This window comes from Lathamus discolor, chromosome 1, assembly GCF_037157495.1.
Source record: "Lathamus discolor isolate bLatDis1 chromosome 1, bLatDis1.hap1, whole genome shotgun sequence".
Taxonomy (NCBI): Eukaryota; Metazoa; Chordata; class Aves; order Psittaciformes; family Psittacidae; genus Lathamus; species Lathamus discolor.
Genome location: NC_088884.1, coordinates 82,128,977 through 82,154,168, shown reverse-complemented (window position 1 = coordinate 82,154,168; position 25,192 = coordinate 82,128,977). Strand labels below are relative to the sequence as shown.

Below are 25,192 nucleotides of genomic sequence, written 5' to 3'. Positions count from 1 at the left end.
TCAGGATTTTGTTAGCGTCACTTTAGCTTCAGCCTCACTGTACGGCGACACAGAAAAAGAGAAGCTTGCAAAGTCGCAATCAGCTGAACAACAAACCCTCATTTCTCCTCTCCACTTTCAAAGCCACAGGCTTATCTATTCTTCCCCAAAAGCAAGAAGCTTAACTGACATGTAGAAAGCAGGTGAGAAAAGCTATTGCTACAAAACCTATGGCTACTTTCCTTCTTTTTGAGTATCAAGAAATAAAGATCACACACAGCTGAAATATAAACTAGTGAAACCTCTACATTGGCTTAAGCCCTACACACTATGTAACACGTTTTACCTTCTGTTTTCCATGACTCAAGGCTAGTGATGAAGGCAGCCAACATATGGCAACTCAGTAAGGTCTAATATCTAATTTTTGTGCCCGAGACTCAAATTTCCTTGAAAGACCACAGAATTTGGATCCCCAAGCGTTTGCTTTTTATTAACTGTGGGATATCAAACCATTGTGCACAGTAAAGAAAGTTTTTAAGAAAACTTAGAAAAAAAAAATTAATAAAATCATTTAACAGAAAATGAGAACTCCATCCTGTCTGCAGAACTCAGTGTGAGACATTATGCAGTTTACTAAAGGATATAAAATGGCGTAAACAATAAAACCCAAGGCAAAGAAGGACAAAGGTTCCGTTAATATGAAGGAGCAGATGGGGACTTCTATCTAACACAGACCTTTTATTCAAGCCCACTCCTCCATTAATTAAAGCAGTGGGCAAATGAAAACATATATGTCTCAGCATAATTGTCTCTAAATAGACATTCAAAGTTTGCCATGTGAGGTCTCATAAAATCTTTGAATGTGTTTCTATTCAAAAATATCACTCAATTCCAGCTTCCCCCCCACCCCCCCGCTTGCATTAAAAATCAGAATAAAACCATTATTTGAAATAGCACTGCCTGGCTTCGGATTCTCCCCCTCCCCCAGTCCCCCAAGCTTTAGGATTTAGTATCTGGCTAAGGAAAACTATATTTAATTAGTCTCATTAACCTTGCAGTGTGAACACGTCTCTTTTTTTCCTTTTTTTTTTTTTTTTAAATAAGTCATCTGCTAGTCATCTGCACAGTCATGTGGCTTCACGGATAAGAGTAATTAAAGCAGTTACACTATAGCTAATTAGCCAATATTCTGTAATCACTCTTCAAGTTTACTTTTTTTCTCCGAAGACATTTGAAAAAATCATATTCAACAGGAAATTCATCTCCTCTCTTCGCAGAACATGAATCCAAAAATACCAAGCATTTCCTCGGAAAACAATAAATAAACCCACTTCATTAGTATAATTACATAAATATCTAAGATAGCTAACACATTCCTCATAAAACAGACTAAGCTCTTCAGAAGCTTAAAAAAAATGTGTAGATGGCATCCCTTCAGATGGTGGAACAGAAAGCTCAAGGATGCCTGAGGCGGTAACTTCACAAGCATTTTAAGGCAGCACTGTCCCCAAAAGAAGCTGCCCCCCCAACTGGTTATTTCCTCCTCCGTGCCAGAAACAGCATGTGTGCTCCTGCTCTTACCATGAACACATGATAAAATGGGTAAGGGAAGCGATGAAAGCTGTTATTTATAGAGAAGCAAGTGAAACTGCGTCCTGAACCTTTAGTGGAGAAATGAGGTGTTCACCTGGACACAGGCTGACCCCAGCTGGCCATGCAGAGCTGAGCAAAGCCACTGGAGAGAGAGAAAAAGTTTCAGGATCAGGCATTGTTACAGCTATCTTACCATGTAAGCTGTTTAGAGGCTTAAGGGTTATTCAGTTTCTTCAAGACAGAAGCTATTGCTATTTTTCCATAGTGACTCTTGCTATGGACCTCTTATTTTCCTTATACAAGAGAAGTTCAGTTTCCAAGTCATTAGCATTCAGATACTCAAAGCAGAAATCAGCTCTACTACCTTGTGACATTAGTGAAATCACCATGGATCACATGAAATATATCCCAGTATCCTCCAAAGCACTTTGAAACCCACTGACAAACCTCTCCTCAGAAAGCAAGCTGCAGGACAACAGCAGCTTGACTTTCTGCAGGTCCAGGTCCTCTGCTGCTCCCTCTCTTCTTCACTGGCTCCAGAAACCGCTCCTAACCCCAGTAACCCAGTTGTCCTGTTATGGTCCTTATGATCACGGAGTAAACAGGACCTTGTTACTTGCGTAAACCGTCCATAGTCTTCCCCAAAAAACAGAGGTCATGAAAAGTCACGTAATTGATGAACTATGCCTGCCTTCCCCTCAACAGAAGAACTAATCTGGCCCCTCCATCCAGCAACTTACTGATTCCTGAGACATCTAGCTGTCCTTCAAATTTGATTAAAATTATTCAGCAGATTCAAAAGGTGTTAGAACGGATCGGTGAAGAAACAGAGCCACAGGGAAAGAAACAGGACAGGCTAAACCCATCTATTAATATATTAGAACAGAATTATGCTGTCTTCAAAAGGGATGCAATACTTCATTATCTAAATGCCACTTACCAACCGGCTAGCTCTCAGATGTAAATGGCTCAGAAATACCAACTATAATTAAAAGTATCAATTGAAACATAACGAATGTATTTCTGGCCCTTCAACTAGAGGGGCTGAGCAACACAGATAGGTTTTTACTTTTTTAGAATACAAGAACATGAGCTAGCAGTGTGCGCTCACAGCCCAGAAAGCCAATCGTATCTTGGGCTGTGTCTGAATGAGTAAGGCCAGCAGGTCAAGGGAGGTGATCCTGCCCCTCTACCCTACTCTAGCGAGACCCCACTTGGAGTCTGTGAGCAGCTCTGGTGTCCTCAGTGCAAGAAAGACATGGACCTCTTGGAGAGTCCAGAGGAGGGCTACAAAAGTGATCAGAGATCTGGAGCACCTTTCTTATGAGGAAAGGCTGAGAGAGTTGTTCAGCCTGAGGAAAAGAAGACTCAGGGGAGACCTTATTGTGGCCCTTCAGTTCTTATAAGAGGCCTGTAAGAAAGACGGAGAGAGACTTTTTAGCAGGGCCTGTTGAGGTGGGATAAGGGGTAATGGTTTTAAACTAAAAGAGGGGAGATTCAGACTAAATATATTGAAGACATTTTTTATGATGAGGATGGTGAAACACTGGCACAGGTTGCCCAGAGAGCTGGTGGATCTGGAGACGTCCCTGGAGGCATTCAAGGTCAGGCTAGATGTGGTTCTGAGCAACCCCGTCTAGTTGAAGATGCCCCTGCTCATTGCAGGGGGTTGGACAAGATGACCTTTGAAGGTCCCTTCCAACCCAAACTATTCTATGAATATGAATACTCCCCCTGGCCACCTTGGTGACCCTCTGCTGAACTTGTGGCAGTTTATCAATCTCTTTTTCCTGTTGGGAGGCAAAAGAACTGGACACAGCCTTCAAGATATAGCCTAAAAAGTGCTGAGCAGGGAGGATGATTCCTCTCTTCCCACAAGCTACAACTGCTCGTGTCCCAGTCAGCACGGCCCAGGATGCCATTGGCCATCCCTGCTGCTGGGGCACTGCTGCTTGTGCCCACCTCACTGCCCACCAGCTCTGCATCCTTTCGGCAGAGCTGCTCCCCAGGGAGGCAGCCACAGCCCTTGTGGCTAACAGGGCACATCCAACCCAAGGCAGGGCTCTGCCTTCAGCTGTGATGAACGTCACTGGCTTCCTGATGAAACTCTTTCCCAGCCAATTTGGGTCCTGGCTAATTCAGTCACATCTGTAAACTTTATGAGCAAGCAGTCCATCACCTATTCCAGTCACTGAAAAAAAAATGTGAAGTGGGAAGGGTCCCAGGCTAGAGCCCTGCATTACCCTACTAAGTACCAGCCTCAAAGTAGAGTATGACATACTGACCACCACCTTGTCAGCCCAACCATCCAATGATGTTTTTAACCATTTCAGTATTCATCCATCCAAAAGTTCCAACATGGATATGAAATATTGCAAACGAGAGTGTCAAAAACCTTGCTAAAATTGAAGTAAACCAACATCCCCTGCTCTCCCTTTGTCAAAATATGCAGTCATTTTACTATGGAAAGCAATTAGGTTGGTTAGGCAGGACTGACCCTTTTACTAATGCAATATACAGTAGACCTATGTGACTGGTAATCCTGCTGTTGTTCTACCACACAACCCTGTACTGTGGTTCAGGCCATTCCCCTTTCTGATTCAGATTCCACCACCTCTACTCAGTGGTAGACTTGTATAGTACATAGGCACACACTCAGGCTCCACGCACACCAGCTGTGCTATCTGCTTGGTTTTAAACATCCTACTTGCCATCTTCTGCCTCTACCCAAGGTTACTCAATATCTTTCCTTCTCCATGACTTCTGAAGTTGTTTCATCAAAATTCTATCTGCAGGGAACAGAAAACCCACATGGAAGACATCTGCATCCCCACAGTTAAACCAAAGGAATATGATACTAGATTACACTACAAAACAGATACTGATTTATGCGTTTCGCTATTCTGTTGTGAAGTGGCACTAAAATGCTGCATCTGATGCTTTTCTGAAATGTGATAAAACATGAAGCACCTGTATCACCTGTCTGTGATACTCCATCATCCTTGGGAGCAGAGAAGGAGAGGTAGACTCCTTGCAGCCCCTTCAGGCATCATGGTGAACCTGAGCCCTCAAGAATGACCCCTCAAGCGGACCCTGTGGAATGACGAACTTGTAAAATTCCTTATCCACCTCATTTACATGACTTTTTGCTGAGAAATGTATCACTGTATTAGACTAGTGACCCTCTGACTAGTTCATGCAAATCAGTGTCTTTTTATCTGTGCTATAATGTACTGGTTCTTTACTCCAAGTAAGCACCTTCTTCTACTAAGGAATAGTGATAAGAAGAAAGACAGAAAGAAAGGATGAATTAAGGACTTTTTTTTAAAAAAAGGTATTTATTAAAAATCACATGGGAAAGCATTATATGTAATTAATTGAGAAGAGTTTGGCATGTCACTGATAAGCAAAAAGATGTTCTCTAATAGCAGCATCAGAAATTTACTGCTTAAATTATGACATTAGGTAGCAAGCACAGAAATAGCAAGCACAGAGAAAAAGACTCAATACATTTTCAAGTAAAACATATTTTGCCACTAGGTGTCCCTGTTAGAAGACCATAATCCTACAGAATGCTCTGCGAGATACAGGGTAAATCACTTGAATTACTGTTAAAGCTGCTTGCACAAGCTGGCAAAACCTTGAAAAGCCAAAGTGCCTAAGTCACAGAAGCAGTGTGTATTGCTAGCAACCATGACAGATAAAGGCAAGGGTTTAACATGTTCAGTTTGAGCACTGCTACCAGCTAAGATACAGCACCAAGTAAGATAACAGCAACTTACTTAAATACAGCACTTCATGTACTTCGGATGCATATTTAGTGGGAGAGCAAAGGGCAGGGAGATTCAGTTCTCCCTTTAAAGCAGCCAGCATAAGGCAGCTGTTAGAAACAGACACAGTGGGTATGCTACCGCTTAATACAAATGTAGTGATGGCCACACTGTTCCCCTACCATGCCTGTCCTGCACACCTAACCCCAATCATAGAATCATAAAATCAACTAGGTTGGAATAGACCTTTAGGATCATCAAGTCCAACCATCACCACAGGATTGCCAAGTCTACTACTAAACTGTGTCACTAAAGGCCTCGTGTATAGTTTTTGAACACCTCCAGAGATGGCGATTCCACCACTATCCTGGGAAGCCTGTTCCAATACCTGATTATGCTCTTGGTGAAGAAATTTTCCCTCGTATCCAATTTAAACCTCCCCAGCACAGCTTGAGGCTGTTACCTCTTATCATGACACTTGTTACTTAGGAGAAGAAACCAGCCACCTCCTTGTTCCATCCTCCTTTCACGTAATTGTAGAGAACAATAAAGGTCCTCCCCAAGCCTCCTCAAAACTAAACACCTGCAGTTCCTCATTTTGACTGCAAATGATTTTAATGAAGATCACTGGGAATGCATGGCAACAAGTACCTGTGGATAAAGTGAGGACTGTGGCCTTTCCAGGTAAATCAGTTGCAGCTGGAAGAGGCCACGTTGTGCAGCCCTGAAGACATTCATCCTTCTGTGCCCTCCATTGATAGTACTGAGCAATAGGTTGACTCTGCCTTTTGGGCAGGGGAGGGCTACTTAGAAGAGGAGTTACAGAAAGTACTTGGAACATACTCAAAGACTACTTCAGTGGTGTCAAAAACAAGTATGATGTGCTAGTCAGTTGCAGATTGAATACTTCTCCCTTGACTAAGGATGTATAGGAAGACCTGGCCAAATATTGGTGAAGTCAACTGTCTCTTTCAATAATTTCCCACTTATCAGCACAGCCTTCCTGACATGTCCCATCTGTCAGAGGATGACTAGTGATAAGAACTGAACTGACTTCAAGTTTCTGTTCTTCCCACATACCAACAACCAATTGTAACATTAAATTTACAGTAAGAAAAAGCACAACATGCACCTAGTTTAAAGTAACCGGAGTGTTTCTGCAAACTTCCATGCCAGTTTCTCCTAACAGATGCTGAAGTTTTGCCACTGCATTATTAATGTTTGCTTCAGCAAAAGGATGCTATTCAAATGGCTACGGTTGAAACTCACATGTCCCTGCAAGCAACCCAAGAATAAGCACATCAGAGAGCAATTTGACAGCTCACTCTCAGGAGTTACAGCACATCAAGGGTTCTGGTGAATGAAACTGCAGCCAACTCAGTTGTCCACAGGATAATCATTTAACTGCTCTGTAAGAACACATGAGCTCGTGCTAGAGACAGAAGCATGGCCACATGACACTGCAGCATGGACTCCTGAACTCTGCTCTTGCTAACCAATTGAGATCAACTTGTTGCACACCAGCTGCCCATCTTCCATGATGCCACCCCTGTATCTGCTTCACTTAATTAGCCATCTGCTCATATTAACCAAGTTATTGTATCTCAAATGCAGACTGAAGGAAGGCTAATCACCTTAATTCGCCCCACCACTGCAGTTATAGTTTGCTGGGTGAAGTCAGAAAGCTGTAGCCCTTTCTCTGTCCCTATCCCCAGCAATCAGCAGAAGAGGAGCTCCAAATGGAAATGGCAGAGAAATCTTTTTATGGTTGCTCTCTGCTTTTCCTTCTGGCACAGACACTTTGTGGGCTTGGAGACCTGCAAAATCCTTACTAGTATTCAGAGAGCAAGCAACAGGGCAAACAATAACGAGAGTTAAAGTTCGCAGTTTGCAAATCAGAATCCAACTAATAAAAAGTGGTTTGAGCCTCTTGGGGAGAAAGGGGAGAGGTTTATTCAGTGAAAACCACAAAAGTGCTCAAGAGGAGACCAGGCCCAGCTTTATGACAAAACTAGGGCTGCTGAGTCCCACAGTGCTGGGGCTGTCCCACAACCCCGTGCCCTGTTTGAAGCCTCTCAAGCCAAAGACCTATGAGATGGTGAAACCTCAATCGCTGTTCAACCTGGAGTACCAAAGGGAAAACAAGTCTCCGACATGCCTGTATGTCACTGGTGTATGATATGCTAAGGGAATCTCAGGTCTATTTCTATTTCAGCTTCCCACAACAAGAAGGGTCTGAAGCAGCCTGGCTTGTACGCACAGAGTGGGTCTGCCGCGGCAAAGGGGCAGACCCTACAGCCGGGAGCCGTCCTGTGCTTCAGCGGTTCTTCTCCGCCCGGTCCCGGTGCGTGCGGCCGGCCCTGCCCGAGCAGCGCTCCCGGTCCGCCGCCTCGGGAGCCCCTCACGCCGCGGCTCCGCAGCCAGCAGCTCTTACCGGCGGAGCCGGGGCCAGGCCCGACTCCACAGCGCCCTCCCCGTGGGCCGCCTCTCCTTACCCAGCTTGGTGCCTGGGTTTCGCCCCGCCATGGCCCGCGCTGCCAGCGGCTCTGCGGCCCGGCGGGGCGGGCGGACCTCGGCTTCACCGGTCCCGCCCCGCACAGGCAGGAAGCGGCGGGGGGCGGGCGGGCACGGAGCTCTTCCGCGGCCACCGCGTTAGTGCCGAGGCGGCGTTACGGAGAGGCTGGTTAGGAGGCAGCCAAGACCTACCGCCACCCTTCAGTCTCCGGAGGAGAGACTGCTGCCCTGCGGCAGGAGCTGCTGGAGGATGCTCTGTTCCTTTAAGGGTAAGTAACACCCGAGCTGCCTTCTTGATGGTAAGGAGTCCAGGCAAATTAACATTCCTTCGAGTCGAGTCTTCAAACAGAAACTAGGGTTACACGTGCACACCACAGGCTCTGTAACTTACCAACCTTGTAAAACTTTCTCGTAACACCTGGAAATCTAACTCCAGGAACGAAGCCACTGACAACATCACAGCCTCCTTTAGCTAGAGTTGTGATGACACAAACTCACATGAAAAAAGTATTATGCATTGTTAATATTCTCATTTAGGTAATAGATCGTTTCAGCTGTCTTTTCACATGGCTAGCAAAGAAACCACAAACTCAAGACAGCATCGTTTTAAAGCAGTGAATGGTCACAGCTCTGAAATCGGAGGATGCTATTCCAGTCGCTGTGGAATGCTGCGCAGCCTACTGAAATAAAGCATGAAGACTAGAGCCTGCACTAAGTTGCATAAGGTGTGTGAATTTCTTGTTTAAACACCCTTCAGCTTGTAATAGATTAGAAATAAGGCTGACAAAATTAGTTGTAAATCAGAGGGTTGCAAGTTGTTTTGAGAGTAAAATTCAGAGATAACTGCAAACTAAATTTGGAATAGTGTCTGCAAATTAACATATCCTCAACACTACTACTGCACTAAGAAACAAAGATTCATAGATCATTCCTTGTATTCCTTCTCACATCCTCCATTCCAGCAGCTGGAGCTGGAGGGGACCTCTGCCAAACACCCAAGTTCAAGCACCTGCTGAAACAGGCTCAGATACAGCAGGTTCCCTTGGGTCACATCCAGTTGGGTTTTGAGTACCTTCAAGATCAGAGACTTCATCACCTTCCTAAGTAATACGTTCCAGTGTCTGACAGCCCCTCACACAGGAAAAGTGTTTTCTTCAGACATAACTGCCCACATTTCAATTTATGCCTCAGTTCTCAAATACCAAGCTTCAATTTTCTATGATAATAATATTATTGTACTCTTGGGGGAAAAAAATGGAAGAGCAAGGACAAATATGAGTATTAAAAATAAAAAGGCATATTAATAAATATACCTATTACTTTTCTTTCTTTACAGAATGCATCATATAAACCTTACAGCATAACATTAATGGAAATGACAAGTGGAAGAATGGCAATACTTTCTTTAATGAAGAAAATATGATTTGTAGCCTTGAAAGAGTAACTTTTTTATCCAGTCTGAACGACTAAACCCAAGTGCTATACAGACTCAAAGCCAACCTCTGAGATTTTCAGGTACAACCAAGTACTTCAGGCAGCATGTTTAATTTAGGAGTGTTCACTGGTTTTGATTTTAGAGACTCACATTTACATTCAAAGAATAAAAAGACACAACAATTACAGATTAAAGAACTTCCACGGTCTGTCCCAACACTAAAACATTCTTATTGCTTTCTTCCATCTGTACTGTAGAAATCCAGAATGCTAGAAAAGATTCCGTTACTTTTCCATTCCATGAACCCCACACTCAACATTAAGATGAGGTTTGAGAGGCATTTTATTAAGACAACTGAAAACAAATGTTCAGAAGCAGCATACAATGAAACAAAACCCAAACCAAATAGGTGAAGTACATAATCCATTTTCAACTAAAGCCAAATTTTCTAACTTCCAAGAAAATGAAACAGAACAAAACAAAAAGAAAAAAAAAAAAAGTGGGTAAAAGCCACTGTTTCTCCCCTCCGTAATGAAAAAACAACACACTACAATGAGTCTAATTGAAGTTGGAGAGACAGGATCTTGGCTTGCACACTTCTTTGAAAAGACAGTAGGCAGTTATGCTAAGAAGATAGCAGAACTCTACTACTTGCCTTTTTCTGTTGTTTGGATACTCAGTTCTTACAGACAACACCTAGCCAGTTCCACCGCATTCTCATCAATTACTGCCCATCTTTGCTCATGTAGAGAGCACACTCTGGAAGGCTGCCGTTTATCACCAGTAACTGGATTTAGTCTCCTATGTCGGTATGTCGCATTAACAGTTGCAATAATCAGGCCTTAACTTCAGGAGTTGAGCTGTACACTGTATCTGAATTTTCAGAGGCAAGATCTTCTGCAATTAAATAAAAAGGGTGTTATTTTAATTTCATCTTAGACATTTAAACCAAATAAATGTTACAGGGATTGATTAAAGACCAGTTCAGTTTGTTTTCCCTTTTAACCTGATGCAGTTATTCTACCCCATCTGTTTGTCTGCTCAGCTCTATTCAGTAGTCTGACACTCACCACATGGTCATTTTCAGGAAAATGCATTCAAAGATCTTCTGGGAAGAGTGAAAAATGACAGAAGGTACCTGGGAAAAGCAACCTCTTCCATACTAACAAATGTCACTATCTTTTAACACTTAGCTGAGTTGAAGTTGGCAGTTCAGTGCCTTACCTATTTCCTCCTCTGCAGTCCCTGGAAGGGTGGTCCTTGCTTTTGCTGCTTCTGCATTCTCCTCTTCTATAGAGAAAAGGAAGAAAAAGCAGTCAGTATCTTCAGTTCCTCCCCCAAAACTTAATGAAAAAATTCCACTTAATTTAGTGAAATTTTAGATTCTTATCTCTAAAACTTCTAAAAAACAGTATTTAATATTTCTTTTAAGCATACATCGGACTGTTTGCCTGAATAGCCACAAAGTATCTTTATTCAGTAAGCTTACACATTTGAAGTTAATTGCTTAAATGACATCTACCAAAGTAAATCCTTAAATCCAACAAATTTGAGTGGATATATATATAATCATATATAGAAACCCTAAGAAGACAGTACAGTTACTGTATGAAATTCAAAGATGTTTATTACTTATAATAGATACTACTAAAAAACACACAGAGCAGCCAAATGTCACCAGGAACAAGCAGACACTTACCAGGAACCACACACTTCCAAAGGCCATAGGTTTTCCCTACTGTTGTTTGCCACAGTCTTAGCGTACCATCCTCAGAGCCACTTGCATATAACTCTCCATCAGGGCTAAATCTCACACAGTGAATTGGACCAAAGTGTCCTTTGTAAGATTCTGTAAGAGAATACATCAAGACCATTCATTTCACGTTTTAGCCAACAACTGAAATTTAGTAAGTAAAAATACTCAGAAGATGGGGAGAAATACTGGGTGGAAGAGGACACTTTTTCAGTATTTAACTTCTGATGCAAACTAAAGCTTCTATTAATTGGTGGTATGTAAGTTATCTCTACTTTAGGTAACATTAAAGTTTTCTTGAAGATGCTTACTTATTTAAATCAAAACTATAACACAGGCCAGTACCATGGAGTATACCTGCTCTGTTCGTTCAACCATTCATTCACGTTACACACACAGAATTTTAAATAAGGGTGGGATCAACAAGCAAGCTTTGAAATATATACTTTTTTTTTTTAATATATTTGTGCAACATTACCAAGAAAATAAATACATCACATTTTTTATAAAAGTAGTTGCAAATCATTAGACATATCTAATGAATGCTACAACACTTAAGGCTTGCTACTGCAGCAATACAGAATAACTTTTTCTAAGTCTGTGTAAAAAGCTTTTTAATGGAGGCTTTAATTAGTTCTAGAAGAACAACATTAAGTGTACTGAGATAAAGTATATTATCCGTTAAGCATTTTTTCCTTCCATCCTCTTGCACAGCATGCTATGCTGAAATCTTATTTGAGTACAAGTTTCATTTATTAGTCATTATTTCATTACTCTAATACCCAGTTCAGAAGTATTTTTTTATTACAGAAGATGAACGTACCTAATTCTTCTCCTGAATTATAGTCATACTTATAGAGTTTAAAATCTTCACCACCTGCAACCAAACATTCTTTCGCAGGGTGAAGTGATGCAGAGTTGATTGTAGCAGGTGCTTCAAATGATTTAATCTGCTCTAGACTGTGAGAGAAAAGCTTGTTACCATAGTTAATTTAAAGAAAACCCTAATATTGAGAGCAAAGTAACTGTGATTCTACTAACCACAACTGCTTTTAACAAAAACAGAATACACCCCCCCCACACACACAGTTTCTTAAATAAGTTTTAATACTTGCAAATCATGCCCGTCAAGTTAGGAAGAAGTTCAGAATAAGCAAAACAAAAGCTCACACATTCAGAACTACTTTCTGGAACATTAAGTGTGTAACTCGCTTTCTTAACACATCATAGAGATGTATAGATAATTAAGTTCTCTGAAAAGCACTGAACTGAACCCTGAGTGAAACTTATTTAACTACAATTACAATTAGTGTGAAATTAAAATGGCACCAAACCTTTACAGTCTAGCACCTTGCAGACAGTTAGGGTTCACTGTTTCAGAAGAGGGTAGTTGTTCCACCCTCTGTCTCCGACAAGATGTCAAACAAAGATGTCAGAACTGGCATTAGTGGACACCTTGGTGATTCCGGCCTTGTAGAATCATTTTTCACTCACAACCAAGCCCATTACTCAACCTGTGAAAATTCTGTAGTTTGGACTCACGTTTCTGCACTATGAAAAGCAATAGTCTTCCCATAGGTTATCACAAGTATCTGCCCTTCTGGAACGTACTCCATGCTGCTCACTGACATTGCAACGTTTAGTGCCTTCACTTCTGTCATAGTACTCCGGTCCCAAAGGCTTAGGGGGAAACAAAAAAGGAAAAACACTTTCAGATTACTTCAGCAATGGCAAGATTTGGATCAAAAACGCCACCTAACAATTGATTTGATTCCACAAGTAATTCAGATTTTCGATGGCATTCTTATATTTGTTCTCACCTAAGCAAAATTTTCAGACATGCTTGCTTTAAAATACTTTTACTTCTGAAGCTTAATGCAACAATATTAAATGGTACACATAGCACTTAACTACTCTTCTTTTAGAGATTAAAAATCTTTCCATAAGTCTCCTGAACAGTACAAGCTTTCTAGAAGCAAGGCTTGAAGATTCTATTCTGCCCTATTATCCCAAGGCAAAGGGGCACTAATGCCAATTTATACAAAGAACAGAAATTAATTCAACATACTAAAATTTTCTATCTAGGGGTGCAAGAGCTATCTAAATAGAAATGAAACTGCTCTGCTACAACAAGTTAAGAATCTTCATTCATTAGCTGACTGCCACATTTCTATTTCTACAGTCAGAGAAAAGCAAACAAGACGAGTCTCTTGTCTGTTTTGAACTCCAGGAAACTGGAAAGAACTAGAGCTGAAAAGGAGACCACAAGGAAACTGCCCCAGTCACTTCACACTCCCATCCTTCCTTCCACAGAGCAGAAAAGACCATTCTATTTCCCTCTCATTTGTGCCATAAATATAATGGGTGCGTCAGCTAAGCATGAAATGACACTGGTCATATCAGCCAGAAAGCTGAGGCACATCTTTCATCTTTTCTGCAGAGCACAGTTTGAGAAAGGGTCTTTGTCAATTCATCTCCCCAGCAGCCAGTCTTGTCTAGGCTTCAGGGCATCTACCAAGTGGGCATAAAGTAAACTTATAAACCACTTCACTATGACTGGATGAGCTATCCTATGAAAACACTAAAACCTACTCAACTTATCAACACAGCAGAGAAACAGGGCTATGTGTAACCAGCAGTACACAGTTTCCAGACACCCTTCCCAGTCTTTTATCCCAGTGCCTGGCTAGTCCATGCCTTGTGCATCTTTCAAGACTGGACTGCAAGAAACAAGGGAGCAATACCTCAGCACAATGTGTATGCACAAGACCTCATGTACAAATTCATCTTCTCTATGATTATGAAAGGCAAATTTATTACACTATGCATTTCTCAAAGACCACCTCTTCTTATCAGGGAGGACACGTAATAATTCTAATTTACCCCATAAACAAGTTGTGTCTCTAACAGCAGAAAAAAGAGCTGTATTAAGCATGAAGCTATAACAACCTAGGATCAACTAACTTGTGTTACATATTTTTACCAAAACCCATAACTGTCTTCTCATGCATAAGACAGTAAATAGAAGTGAGCTTCTTAGAAAACTGAAAATTACTTTTTCTTACCGGACAGTTTTATCATCAGCTGAAAGAATCTGTTTGTCATCACTGCTCCATAAAGCCTTTTTGATGCCAGAAGTATGTCCACTGACAACATCAGGTTCTTAAAATAAAGTCAAATATTTTAATAGATGTAAGAAAATTACATAATTTCATGCAGCAGTTTGTGAGCTTTCTTAAGCTATATGAATTTCCATTTACTAGGAACTGTAGAATTACTTCAAGCACTTATGACTTTACTTGTAGATGTTATTCCAGGAACAGGGTAAGTGTAAACTGGATATCTGATCACCTAAATTTAAAAAGCTTCACTAGTTTAACTAGTCAGGGTTCCCTAGCTTCATATCAATCATCAGTAGTTCAGTATGAAAATGAATTTAAACACAAATACGTGGAGCCTTTTAAGATAAATAAATTTTAATTAGACCTATTGTTAATGAGCATGTTGAGCTGAAACATAGTAACCTTGAAATCCATTATAAACTCTAACCCACTTGTAAAAATGTAAACTTAAAACATACAGATCATCTTACTTAAGGATATAGGTATTACATTTGTAAAACAATCCTCAACTTTGTCTCTTGTGATTCATAACAAAGTAGCTTGTGATTTCAGAGCTTTTATTTAACTCAAAAAAAAAAAAAAACAACCAAGAATCAGTTCTAAAAAGCACTCACCAGCTTCTGGCTTGCTCAAGTCATAGATACGCAACAGTTTATCTTGTCCACCTGTTAACAGATAATTGCTATCCTGAAACAGAAGTTATAAAGGGTCAACTGTATTTTGAATCATAATACCAGCCTTCCTCCAAGAATCCTATAGTAACAAGCTCTAACAGAATTATTACATTTAATCTACAATGTCAAAAGCTAGGAGTGGTACACTAGATAGCTTTCCCATTAAGATAAACACATAAAAAGTAGAAGAGCAACCAATCAAAACAGACTCCAGAGCTTACTTCCGTGGTGGATATGGTATGTAAGTTTTTCTTACCTGTGTAAAATCCACACTTTTGACAATGTGCTTGTGAGCCAATGTGATTAGTTCATCACCTGACACAGCATCCCACACTTTGCTGAACAGCAAGAGAAAACATTTATGTTTAGTAGCACTATGACAAATCAACCTGAACAGTCAGATTAGAAGGCAGACAATCTTCCCTGACATCATGATAACATTTTATCATAAATCCTACATTCTTATAACTCAGCTAGTCAGTGAAAATATGTGGTTTTACTACATCTTTTTTGTACTATGCCACTATTTTCCTTCATCCTCTTCTTCAGGATAATGCAGACTAATTAGCATTTTAGTTTTAAGACAAAGTCAGTTCTTCTCTCCAACTTTATTAACAGAGATACTTACAGAATTCAACTTGCCAAATATTAATACATACTGAAAACAAACAAAAAAAATAATCAAAGCAATAATCCACTAGTATTTTCACAAGTTTTCCTGTAATAATCACAGAGCCATAGAATGGTTTGGGTTGGAAGGGACCTTAAAGATCATCCAGTTCCAATACCCCCTTGCCATGGCAGGGGCACCTTCCACTACACCAGGTTACTCCAAGCCTTGTCCAACCTGGCAATAATAAAAAGAAGCCAACTGGTAGAAGTAAAATAAAAATCCTTCTTTCAACTATGCTCCAACTACAGTGCCAGAGATTAAAGCCATATAGAAATGTTATTATAGCAAACTAATATGGTAATTAAATATATTTATCAAAAAGCAATCATAGTTATTAATCACAATGGAATCACCTTTAGCTGCTTTCAGGAACCTAAAAGTCTAGGTTTTAATTTGACTAGCCATAAATAAGCTAACAATTACTAAAGAAAAACAAATAGATCAGTAATTTACTATAGCTATATGTCACCAAAGAGCACTAAAATAAGATACAGACTAAAATACAGACTAAAATAAAATACAGACTTCAAACAGTTTATCACTTACGCTGTAAAATCTGCTGCTGCTGTAGCTGCTTTAGTGGCATCTGTGTTCAAAGTGGCACCCCAAACAGCACCTTTATGACCGAGAAAGGTGCCAATCCAGTCTCCTGTGTCGCCCTGACGCAGCATGGGTTTACCATCTTCAGAAAAACAAAACCAATATTCAGGTGATGTGATATAATAAGGAAGCTGTTAAACAAAAAGAGACTCCCTTGCACAAGCATAAAGAATGTGAAAACAACACATACTTTATGAAGATATTATTTGTAAGAGTTTATCTGAAGAGCTTAGATATGCAGCTGTACTTGCTCCACGACTCTAAAACTGTATAGACATTAAAATACTACTCCAAATGAAATAAAAATTTTCTTTAGGTTTGTGTTAAGGTAGAAGGGAGACAGAAAGGAACCGTTTGTTCTGGTTTTATATTTCTTAAGTTTTCTTCAGGCAGGGAAGGTTTATTTTCTTACTTTAGAACAGTATTATCAGACTAACAGTATGCAGTAGGCCTTGTGTTTGTCAGCAGATACATTTAAAGCACATACAGAGATTATTACATAAAACAGAAAACCTTTCCTGTGATCACTTTTTTCTGGGAGGCTATCAAAAAGCTGTTCACACAAGAAGATGCACAGCTGAACAAGACGCCCTCCAGAGCGGAAATGTCTGAATTATGAATGCGTACATAAGATTAACGTATATCTGCGTGAAGGGGAAATGCTTTTCACAAAAGCAGAAGCATTCTCGGGAAAGGAGGTGGACATCTTCATTCTACGCGCAGCAAGGCTGCTGTCCTGATTAAACGGAAGCTTACTTTAAAACCTACAGCCCATGTGGGCAGTTTTACAAATCTTTTCGAGACTACTCACCCCACGCCCCCACCAGGCTGGATCCAAACTAGGCGCATGCGGACTTTGGCACACCAGAGGCTAACCCGTTAATTAATTAAGCACCATGAAAACCAGCTGCGCGTTCCTCTTTTATTTCGGCACTACCATAAGCTAGCAGGACCCCGCAAACGCTACTGTTTCACTGAACGAGCAGTGCACCCGGGAACAGTATCCTCAGCGAAAGCCAGCCCCTGCGACATCCCCCAGGGAGGCGGTGCGCGACCTACAAGCGGCGCGGCGAAGGTTCGGCCCTGCCCCCCGCTCTCCACACCTCTACCCCGGAGACGAGGTCACCCCCAAAAAACAAAGGGGCCACCCGTCCTCGCTTACCTTTGCAGGCGCTAATGAGGAAATAACCGTAGGGGGTGATGCCGCTGAAGGCCAGGTCCACCACAGGGCGCGTGTGCCCGGAGCACGTCAGCGGGGTCTGCCTCATGGCCATGGCGGAGGCGGCGGGGGATGAGGGAAGGAGAAGCGGTGGCTCGCGTACGGGGCCTGCGAAGGGGTACGAGTCCCCTCCGGCCGGGCAGGAAGCAGTAGCAGCGGCGGTGGGAGAGGAAATGACGGGACGGAAGCGATCCGGAGAGGAAACCGCGATGGGCGCGCAGCCGGAAGCGAGTTCGGCGCAGGCGCACGGAGGAGCTGGCCTACTTGGCACGTGGCGGGTGTTGTTTGTGGGGGGAGTGTTTCGATCCCGTACCGTCAGCGCTGGGCTGTGCGCCTGCGCAGTCCGGTTCTCAGGACAGGGCTGATTGCTCTTCATGCTGTGCCGACCCCTAGCTCCTCGGCAGCAGCTTCCAGTGCACTTCAGCCTTGCGCTTGGTTTTCAGTAGTTGGGGGTTTCATATGAAGCGGTGCCAGTGCTGTTGTGGCTTGTCCTGTCAGCTTCGCAGTTAGTTCTTTGTGCCCCCTTGCTGCCCCTCCGCTCTCTTCAGGCTCCTAAAACAGGATGAAATTAATTCTACCAAATGGAAGCACGGTTATGACTGTAGTTCTATCCCCACTCATGGCCCACTACAGGATGTGATGAGCCTTTCCAGCAAGGTGGTGGCAGAAAGGCAGGCGGAAGGGGATGTAGCAGTACCCCTTTGGTTTTCATGAAGGAGATGGGAGCCAGGTGGGTGGTAGTTGTCTAGGCTTGCCCACAAAAGTATCGAAAGATGGGCTCTGAAGAGGGTCAACAGCCTTAAAAATTGGGGAACTGGTGTTCTTTCAACAGGCTAAAACAGAATGATTTGTGGTTGCTCATCTCCTTTTTCTGTTCCAAGTCTTACAACTATGAAAAGTATTTAAATCATTAATAGATACTTAAAGTTTAAAACAACTTCAATCTTCCACAGCTTCTCTTTACAGGGTAGGTGCCGCATTTCAGTTTTTGGCTTTCTAGTATTTCATTTATGATCCCAGACTTCTCAAAAGGAATTCCCAATGATTTTGTAATTTCATGACCCGTTTTCATGTATACTAATGCTATAACTGACATTTCCAGTTCTGCCACATAGACCTTTTCAGTATCTTTCAGGTCTTCTGTTATTTTTTCCTAACAGAGATACCAGTCTCCCACTGTACTTGGGCATAGGCCTATAGCTGAATTGATACAACTGTCAGACAACAGATGATAATCAGGGGGAATTCAAATGCATCTCTGAATGCTTTTAAATTATCAGCAAAAGTCTCATTGAAATCAAGCTCCAAAAGTTGTCATTCTCTTGGTAAAACTGTTTGTGACTGAGGAATTTTCTGTATTTTATCCCATCCTTAGGAATACTTCGAGAGCTTAATATATAACATACTTTTACTCAGTAGAGTGGCTAAAACTTCAGAGTGCAGAAGTCAAATGCAATTTTAATATACTTTATATTACAGCAGTGTTTCCAGAGTGTCATGTTATCTTAATGTTCTAAGTCGTATATGTTCTGTATTTTGTAGAATCATAGAATAGTTAGGGTTGGAAAGGACCTTAAGGTCATCTAGCTCCAGCCCCCCTGCCATGGGCAGGGATGCCTCACACTAAACCATGTCACCCAAGGCTCTGTCCAACCTGGCCTTGAACACTGCCAGGGATGGAGCATTTACCACTTTGGGCAGCCCACCCAGTAAGGTGGTACTTTGGGCAGTAAGGAGCTTCTTCGTTATACCTGTCCTGAACTCCCCCTGTTAAGTTTAAACCACTTGTCCTGTTGCTACAGTCCCTGATGAAGAGTCCTTCTCCAGCATCCTTGTAGGCCCTCTTCAGATATTGGAAGGCTGTCCTAGTCTTTTTTTTTTTTTTCTTTTTTCCTTCATTCCTAATTGTGTATCTGTTTTGACTCTAAAGCCATTGCATACCAAAAAGTACATTCACATGAATGGGGCAGAAACTACAAGAAAGGACAGATGGTGATTCCTCATCAAAGCTCATATTTGAAACAGGACTAAGCAAAAGATTTCTTTCTTTTGCATTTTCAACACCTAATCTAAACACAGGATTATGTTTCCTAGTTAGAAATGCTGCTTGGATTTAGATTAAAAAAACCTGTTTCCGTAACTGATACTATAAACTCTTCGAGTGGTGAAAAAAATCCCTAAGGGTCAATAAAGACAAAGCCTCAGTATTAAATTTTAAATACATACTTAAAATTCAGTATTGAGGAAAAGAAAGAGAAGGTTGTGTTTAGGGATGTTTGGTTTTAATGATTTCATAGTTTTGTTGGATTTTGTCTTCTATTAAAGTGGAGGATGATTTTCCACCTGCACAAAACAACAATATGATATTCACTTAGGAAGACACAAAATCTATAATGATCAGACAAAGGCAAAAGTATTTCCAATTTGCCAGTAAGTAGCTGAAAATCAGAAGAGAAAAATCATGGAGATGTGAAGCCTATAAGATCCAGACGTATTAAAAATCCCACAAGGCCCAGCAAAGCTGTAAGGTAGTATTATGAATTGAATTTTTCATATGCTGCAGGAACATGCAAGTCCTAGTAAGGAATGTGACGGGTGTCACTAAAGCCAGATGCTTAAAAAGGGACTTTGATACCTACTGTTAGATGTAGGCAGACTTCAGGCATCCTGCTGCCAACTGCTGTGTTTCATCATGAGGAAAATAACTGTACTGGCTAGAAACCTGTGTATTGATTGTTATCAGCTACCACTTATGAAAGTTACAAACCTGCTGGTAGATGGACTTGGTACAAGAATGTACTTGATTACGCAAGCAGTGTTCCTACACAGTGCCCAAATGTGCTTCCAGCAGCACATGCTTGATTGATTCCCAGGTAGAGCCTGACACTTCCCCACTGTCACCAGCCACAGCCTTTCTGGCCTCATTTCCTGTCCGCTGCCTCCCCTGCTGTTTACCAGACAGTGCCTTCCAGAAACTGATTTTTTGCTTTTCACACTGAAGGTGTTTCCATTCCTATGTACAGGAACAGTAAAGCAGCGCAGCTGGACAAGAAGTACTGGAGTTAGGCCCTTAGAGTCTAGATTTAACAGTGGTACAGAAGGGTATCACTTCTTAAATTGCAGTTCTGCAAAGCAGGGAGGACCTTTATTATCTTTGGGAAATATGACTAATGACATACAGAAATAATACTGAAAATAAAGCTATCTAATTTTTTTCTTAAATCTTTAATACCAAGACAGGCCAGAATATAATAACTGAAAGTCTCCAAAGTTTGTCCTAGGCCTGACTCCGGATGTATCATGCCTAATTCAGTCAGCAAGTTTGTTTAGCAGCCATCTCAGACTTTTTTCCTGCTATATTCCTTCTGCATCTCTAATCCAACACCAACTAGAAATTTCTAATGCAGCATTTCTTAAGCTGAGCACTGGGAGGAGAAATACTACCATGAAGCATGTTTGCAGGTGGGAAAGGAAAAACACTTTGCCATGGGGCCACTGCAAATGGAATGAGAAGCATGTTCAGGAGGAAGTATTCTAGACAGAAGCAAGAGCAAGGATGAGAAGGGAAGGGTCCGGATACGCACAGGAGATGCTGAACTGATCCAGCATTGTCAGCCACCAAAAGGAGATCCTGAACTGATCTGGCAAGCTCTTGCTGAGAAGCAATATCCTGATGTAATTTCTATGGGATCTGCTTCCTCTGCTTGTGTTCAGAGCTGTTGTTTTCCTCTGTTGGAGCCCAACAGCCTGTGGCCCTAGCTCCAACTCCTGTAGCATTTCTCCTGCCATTGCCCTTCTTCTGGCTCTCTAGTAGCATCTCCATTTAACTGTTTATTCCCCACAATTTGAGAATGTTTGATTTAGGAGTATGCTAGTTCTGTGCCCTCAGGCTCAATTACTTTTAATACAGAGATTGTTTGAGAAGCTAAGAACTGTGAAACAGGCCTCACTTTTAAGAAAGTCTAAAGAAGGTACAAGAAGAAAAGATGAGAAAAGTAGTTAATCACAAATGAAAGCCTACCTAGCAAGCTTAAAACAAGAATACCAAATTAATACTGAGTTTTCTTGGTTTAGCCAAGGTCATTATGTATGAGTTTCCAAAAATGATACAAAGAAAATAAATGTCATTAAAAACTTTTTATTCAGAGCTTCAGACTGGTCTATTTATTGTCCAAATAATTGTCTTATAGTATTAAATTAAGTATTTGTCAACCTCAATTTGTCAGGGAGCAGTCAGGGCCTTTTAATCATACAGAGTAATTCACCCCATTACTGCACAGAATAACAAGTATGCCAGTCATAGGTTATGAAGCATCTGGGCAAGACTCTCTTTTACTTAACATTCATAATTCAGAGTGTCTGCTTGATTAAACAACATCTTTTCACAGCCAGTGACTGAATTTTCTCAGAAATGTGGCTGATGATGAATAAAGCTATCCTAGTGAAAGGTCATGATTCTAGTGCTTTGATTAAAATTAATCATGCAGAGATTGAATTAAGTAGAGGGTGTTTAGTATACATATTTACATTTCCAAAGACTCCTTTCTTCTCATGTTATGTTAGATATCATAGCTGGAAATACATTCTTTTGCCACTGAGTGGAGCTCTTCACATATTTATTAGTACATTAACGATCTAGCTGAGAGCTGCTACTCTGAGGTGACTTACTGATAGTTATTTCAGCTTGTACCTGGTGGCTTTGTGGACATAGTGCTCAAGAAGGTTCTGGATGCTTAATTCTCTAAAATTAATTGGCTAAATAAGTAAATGGGAAAGAAAAAGAGCAGCAGGGCAGCCCCTTTGTTAGCAGACTTTGAATACAAGTTATTTTGATGTATTGTGAAATGTTCAGTGTAATCTGTAGGTGCATTGATGCTCTCTACCTCTGTTAAGTTTTTCTTTGGAGACATGTCCCCTACTAATTTGTACAAATAATTTGGGGGGGGGGGGAAGATAAAGGAATATCTGTTTGCTGAAGAATGATGTGTTACAGATGCTGAGTGCAGATATGTGAGAGCAATTGCAAAGTATGTTGCTGTGTTTTCACCAGGGGACTAATTACGACTGAGTGTCAGCCTTGAGCAATCAGTTATCATTGAATGACAAGATAAAAGGCAGAAGTAATCATATTTCACAAATAGTAGAACAGTGTGCTGCAAGCCAAGGAATTCTTCCTAAATCAGCCTTTCACAACAGGTGACCATGTTTCTTTCTAGCTTCGTGCAGTTTCTTGTAGGATAGGACTAGGGAATGTGAGTGCTGAACCACAGACACTCTTATGTTGGGTGTGCAGGGTAGTGTAGTTTGTATATGTGTAAATGAGGCCAAGGGGATTAGACAGGGAAATGGGCTGTAGAGGAATAGGGAGGAATTTGAAGAAGAGTTTGAGACAGCAGCAAGAGAAGTGGTTCAGAAGGAGAAATATGACACAGGGAAGCTGGATAGGAGAGGAAATAGGAGACTTGGAGTGTGCCTCATAGTGGGATTTGTACCTTTTTTTCACTTCTCTTCAGGTGAGGTCAAATGAAATTCCATGTCTTTAATCACCATCTTAGTGCTAGGATCTGTAAAGGATTTACTCTTCTGAGAAAAATACTGCTCCTAACAGTGCATCCAAGTTAGACCATCAGGGGCCTTTCCACCTGTCTGGAGGGCAGGGATCTGGCACATTCAGAATATACACCACCCACAGAGTGATGAAACCAATAAGGTACGTTAAAAAAATGTTTTATCTCTGCTATAATAGCTTCTCTGTTCCTCAGTCCTCGAGTCCCATTTTGTCTTTTGAAAGAGAAAAGTGGGTAATGCTGGCTAGATAGGAGAGCGATGAAGAAAAGGAAGGATGAACCTGGAGTAGCCCATGTTTTCACTGAAAAGCTGAGCCAATGCAAAACCAAATGGACAACAAGTGAAAAAATTGTTAAAAACAAATCCAAGAAATTCTTCCTGTGTTTCTACCCAAATGTACTCAGAATATACTGTTGCTAAAGTTAACCCTCAGAAGATAGAGGAATGTAAAGTAAATATATACATAATCAGGGTTTATGCTGAAAGATGTAAAGACGTAGTTGGAAAAGCTCAGACAGAGTCAATATAGGGAACTCAACTAGAAAGGTGTGTATGTGTTCCCAAGTCCTTTGTGAGGACTGTGCTTGGTCAATCAATTTAACAGTATAGAATGTTGCAGTAAGCTAATGCATATGATAGGCTTGGTGGGACAGATGATCTTGCAGTGTTAATATGAGAGAGAGAAAGGGGAAATGGAGAGAAGGAGAGATACACAAGTCTTTCTGTGCTTGGAGTTCTTGTAACAGACAAAGTGAAAGAGAGAAGTTTTAGCTATTATCAGTGCTAAGTTCTGTCTGAAATAAATTCAGCAAAGGCAAGTGCAAAGTCCTGCACTTTGGGTACTGCATTCATTCAGGCATAAGAAGATAAGACAAAGGTAGACAACCTTATTGTTATGTATAACTATGAAAGGAAGTAAAGAAGACAGATGTAGACTATTCTCAGAGGTGCACAGTGTAAGCCTCTCTTCACCAGGCAACATGACATTTACTGGTTTCTCAGAGCAAGTTGTGCATTACAGAAAACTAGAATGCAGGAATGTGGTTCTGCTGCTACTTGTACCATAAATTAGATTTTTAAAAGTAGATTTTTATTTTTTTTTTTAGGAAAATACTATGTAGTAAATTGTTTTTCCCTTTTTGGACACACGAGAGAAAAAAAAAGGTGAACTTGAAAACAGGATAGCACAAAAAAGATAAGAGACTGCTGGTAAGTGACATATATTTGTGTTATCTAGAAAAACTGCTAGATAAAATTTCTTTGCATAGATAGCAATTCATGGGGTTTTTTTGTTTCTGCCCTAAGGGCATAACCCCTCCAACTTTTAAACAAATATTATTGCTCTTCTGAGATCTGAGAATATGTTCCATTTCAAAACAACTTTAAGCTACATTTGTCTCTGGACTGAATCCACCAATGTCATCAGTATTAGATCATGGATTAATTTGGCTCATGGTATTATGCTTGGAGTGACTACAATTGCGGGGTTTTGGTCTTTTGCCAGGATAAAATTTTGAAATAAATAAATAGCAGTGATGGTAGAAGACAGTGACTGTGCTTCTATAAGTATGAGACATGACAGGGAGATTTGCAAAGGGTTCCATTTTACTGAGAGTTTGGGGAACAAAGATTATTGTCCCAAGACAGGTAACAATTATATAGCTCCAAGGAACTGAAAATCTGTAACAATGGAGTGAGTAAAAGAGATAGGAAGTACCATCATTACTCTTGAGTAGAACTTTGCACATGTGGCTTATACAAATATGTGGAAATTCATTAGTGCAATGAAGATACTTGTCAGTTGGGTGTCTGTGAGGCTTGCACGTTTGGTGCTGCACATCATATAATGGTGCCGTACAAAATTCAGACTCCTAGTCCTCCTATACCAAGAAGTGTAATTATTGTTTCTTTCTTTTTGTTTTTTGATGGTGACACAGGAACAGCTTGATAAGCTAGAGGGAGGCATTAGTTCATCTCACAATCATGTCCAAGCTAGCCTGTGTCAGTAAGGGATCATCTGCAATCACTACAGGATGCTAAAACCAGGAATCTTGATTACGTGTGAATGTTGGTGTGACCCAGGTTTTATATAACAGCTAATGTGGATGTAGGAATAGCTGTACATGAAAGAGGAGTTTAGATTTTGTAGAAGTCACTGGCTCTCAGGCTAGATAAAAATAGAAGAAAAAATAATCTTTAGACACCCATACCACTTGATTGCAGATGAAACTATCATCTTTGCTTATAGTTACAGGTTTGTTAGCTGACTGAGCGTGAACCAGCAAGAAATCA

The 25,192-nt window shown here is 41.0% G+C and overlaps 2 protein-coding genes and 1 long non-coding RNA gene across 6 annotated transcripts in view; 1 reads left to right on the top strand and 2 right to left on the bottom strand.

Moving 5' to 3' along the window:
* Positions 1–7,959, bottom strand: part of DERA (deoxyribose-phosphate aldolase) — a 52,633-nt gene extending 44,674 nt beyond the window's left edge. Inside the window, exon 1 of one of the 3 annotated variants that reach the window (XM_065683354.1) lies at positions 7,838–7,959. In XM_065683354.1, the coding sequence (XP_065539426.1) occupies positions 7,838–7,868 (31 nt within the window). In that variant the 5' untranslated portion in view covers positions 7,869–7,959. The remainder of the gene's footprint in view (positions 1–7,837) is intronic. The other 2 variants (XM_065683347.1, XM_065683339.1) reach the window with 2 other exon arrangements.
* Positions 7,960–7,969: 10 nt separating this feature from the next.
* LOC136016335 (uncharacterized) lies at positions 7,970–10,274 on the top strand. 2 transcript variants are annotated; one of them, XR_010613569.1, is made up of 3 exons: positions 7,970–8,125; positions 8,431–8,581; positions 9,193–10,274. It is a non-coding gene; the product is annotated as an uncharacterized LOC136016335 (long non-coding RNA). The 2 variants fall into 2 exon arrangements; XR_010613568.1 differs by having other exon boundaries at positions 8,394–8,581.
* On the bottom strand, positions 9,245–17,539 carry STRAP (serine/threonine kinase receptor associated protein). The gene is made up of 10 exons (XM_065683324.1): positions 17,276–17,539; positions 16,060–16,195; positions 15,097–15,178; positions 14,781–14,853; positions 14,110–14,206; positions 12,587–12,724; positions 11,868–12,004; positions 10,991–11,140; positions 10,516–10,581; positions 9,245–10,188 (listed from the first exon to the last, which is right to left on the bottom strand). The coding sequence occupies exons 1-10, from the start codon at positions 17,385–17,387 to the stop codon at positions 10,127–10,129; spliced, it is 1,053 nt and encodes a 350-aa protein (XP_065539396.1). The 5' UTR covers positions 17,388–17,539; the 3' UTR covers positions 9,245–10,126.
* Between the last annotated feature and the right edge of the window lie 7,653 nt (positions 17,540–25,192).

What these genes read in the sequence shown, in the direction of transcription:
- STRAP (XM_065683324.1), bottom strand. Translation starts at nt 17,387, where the DNA reads ATGGCCATGAGGCAGACCCCGCTGACGTGCTCCGGGCACACGCGCCCT. An exon ending in TAATTCAGGAGAAGAATTAG is followed by an intron (nt 11,141 to 11,867) that starts GTACGTTCATCT and finishes ATTCTCTTACAG; the next exon opens with AATCTTACAAAGGACACTTT. An exon ending in GACTGCAGAGGAGGAAATAG is followed by an intron (nt 10,189 to 10,515) that starts GTAAGGCACTGA and finishes ATTTAATTGCAG; the next exon opens with AAGATCTTGCCTCTGAAAAT.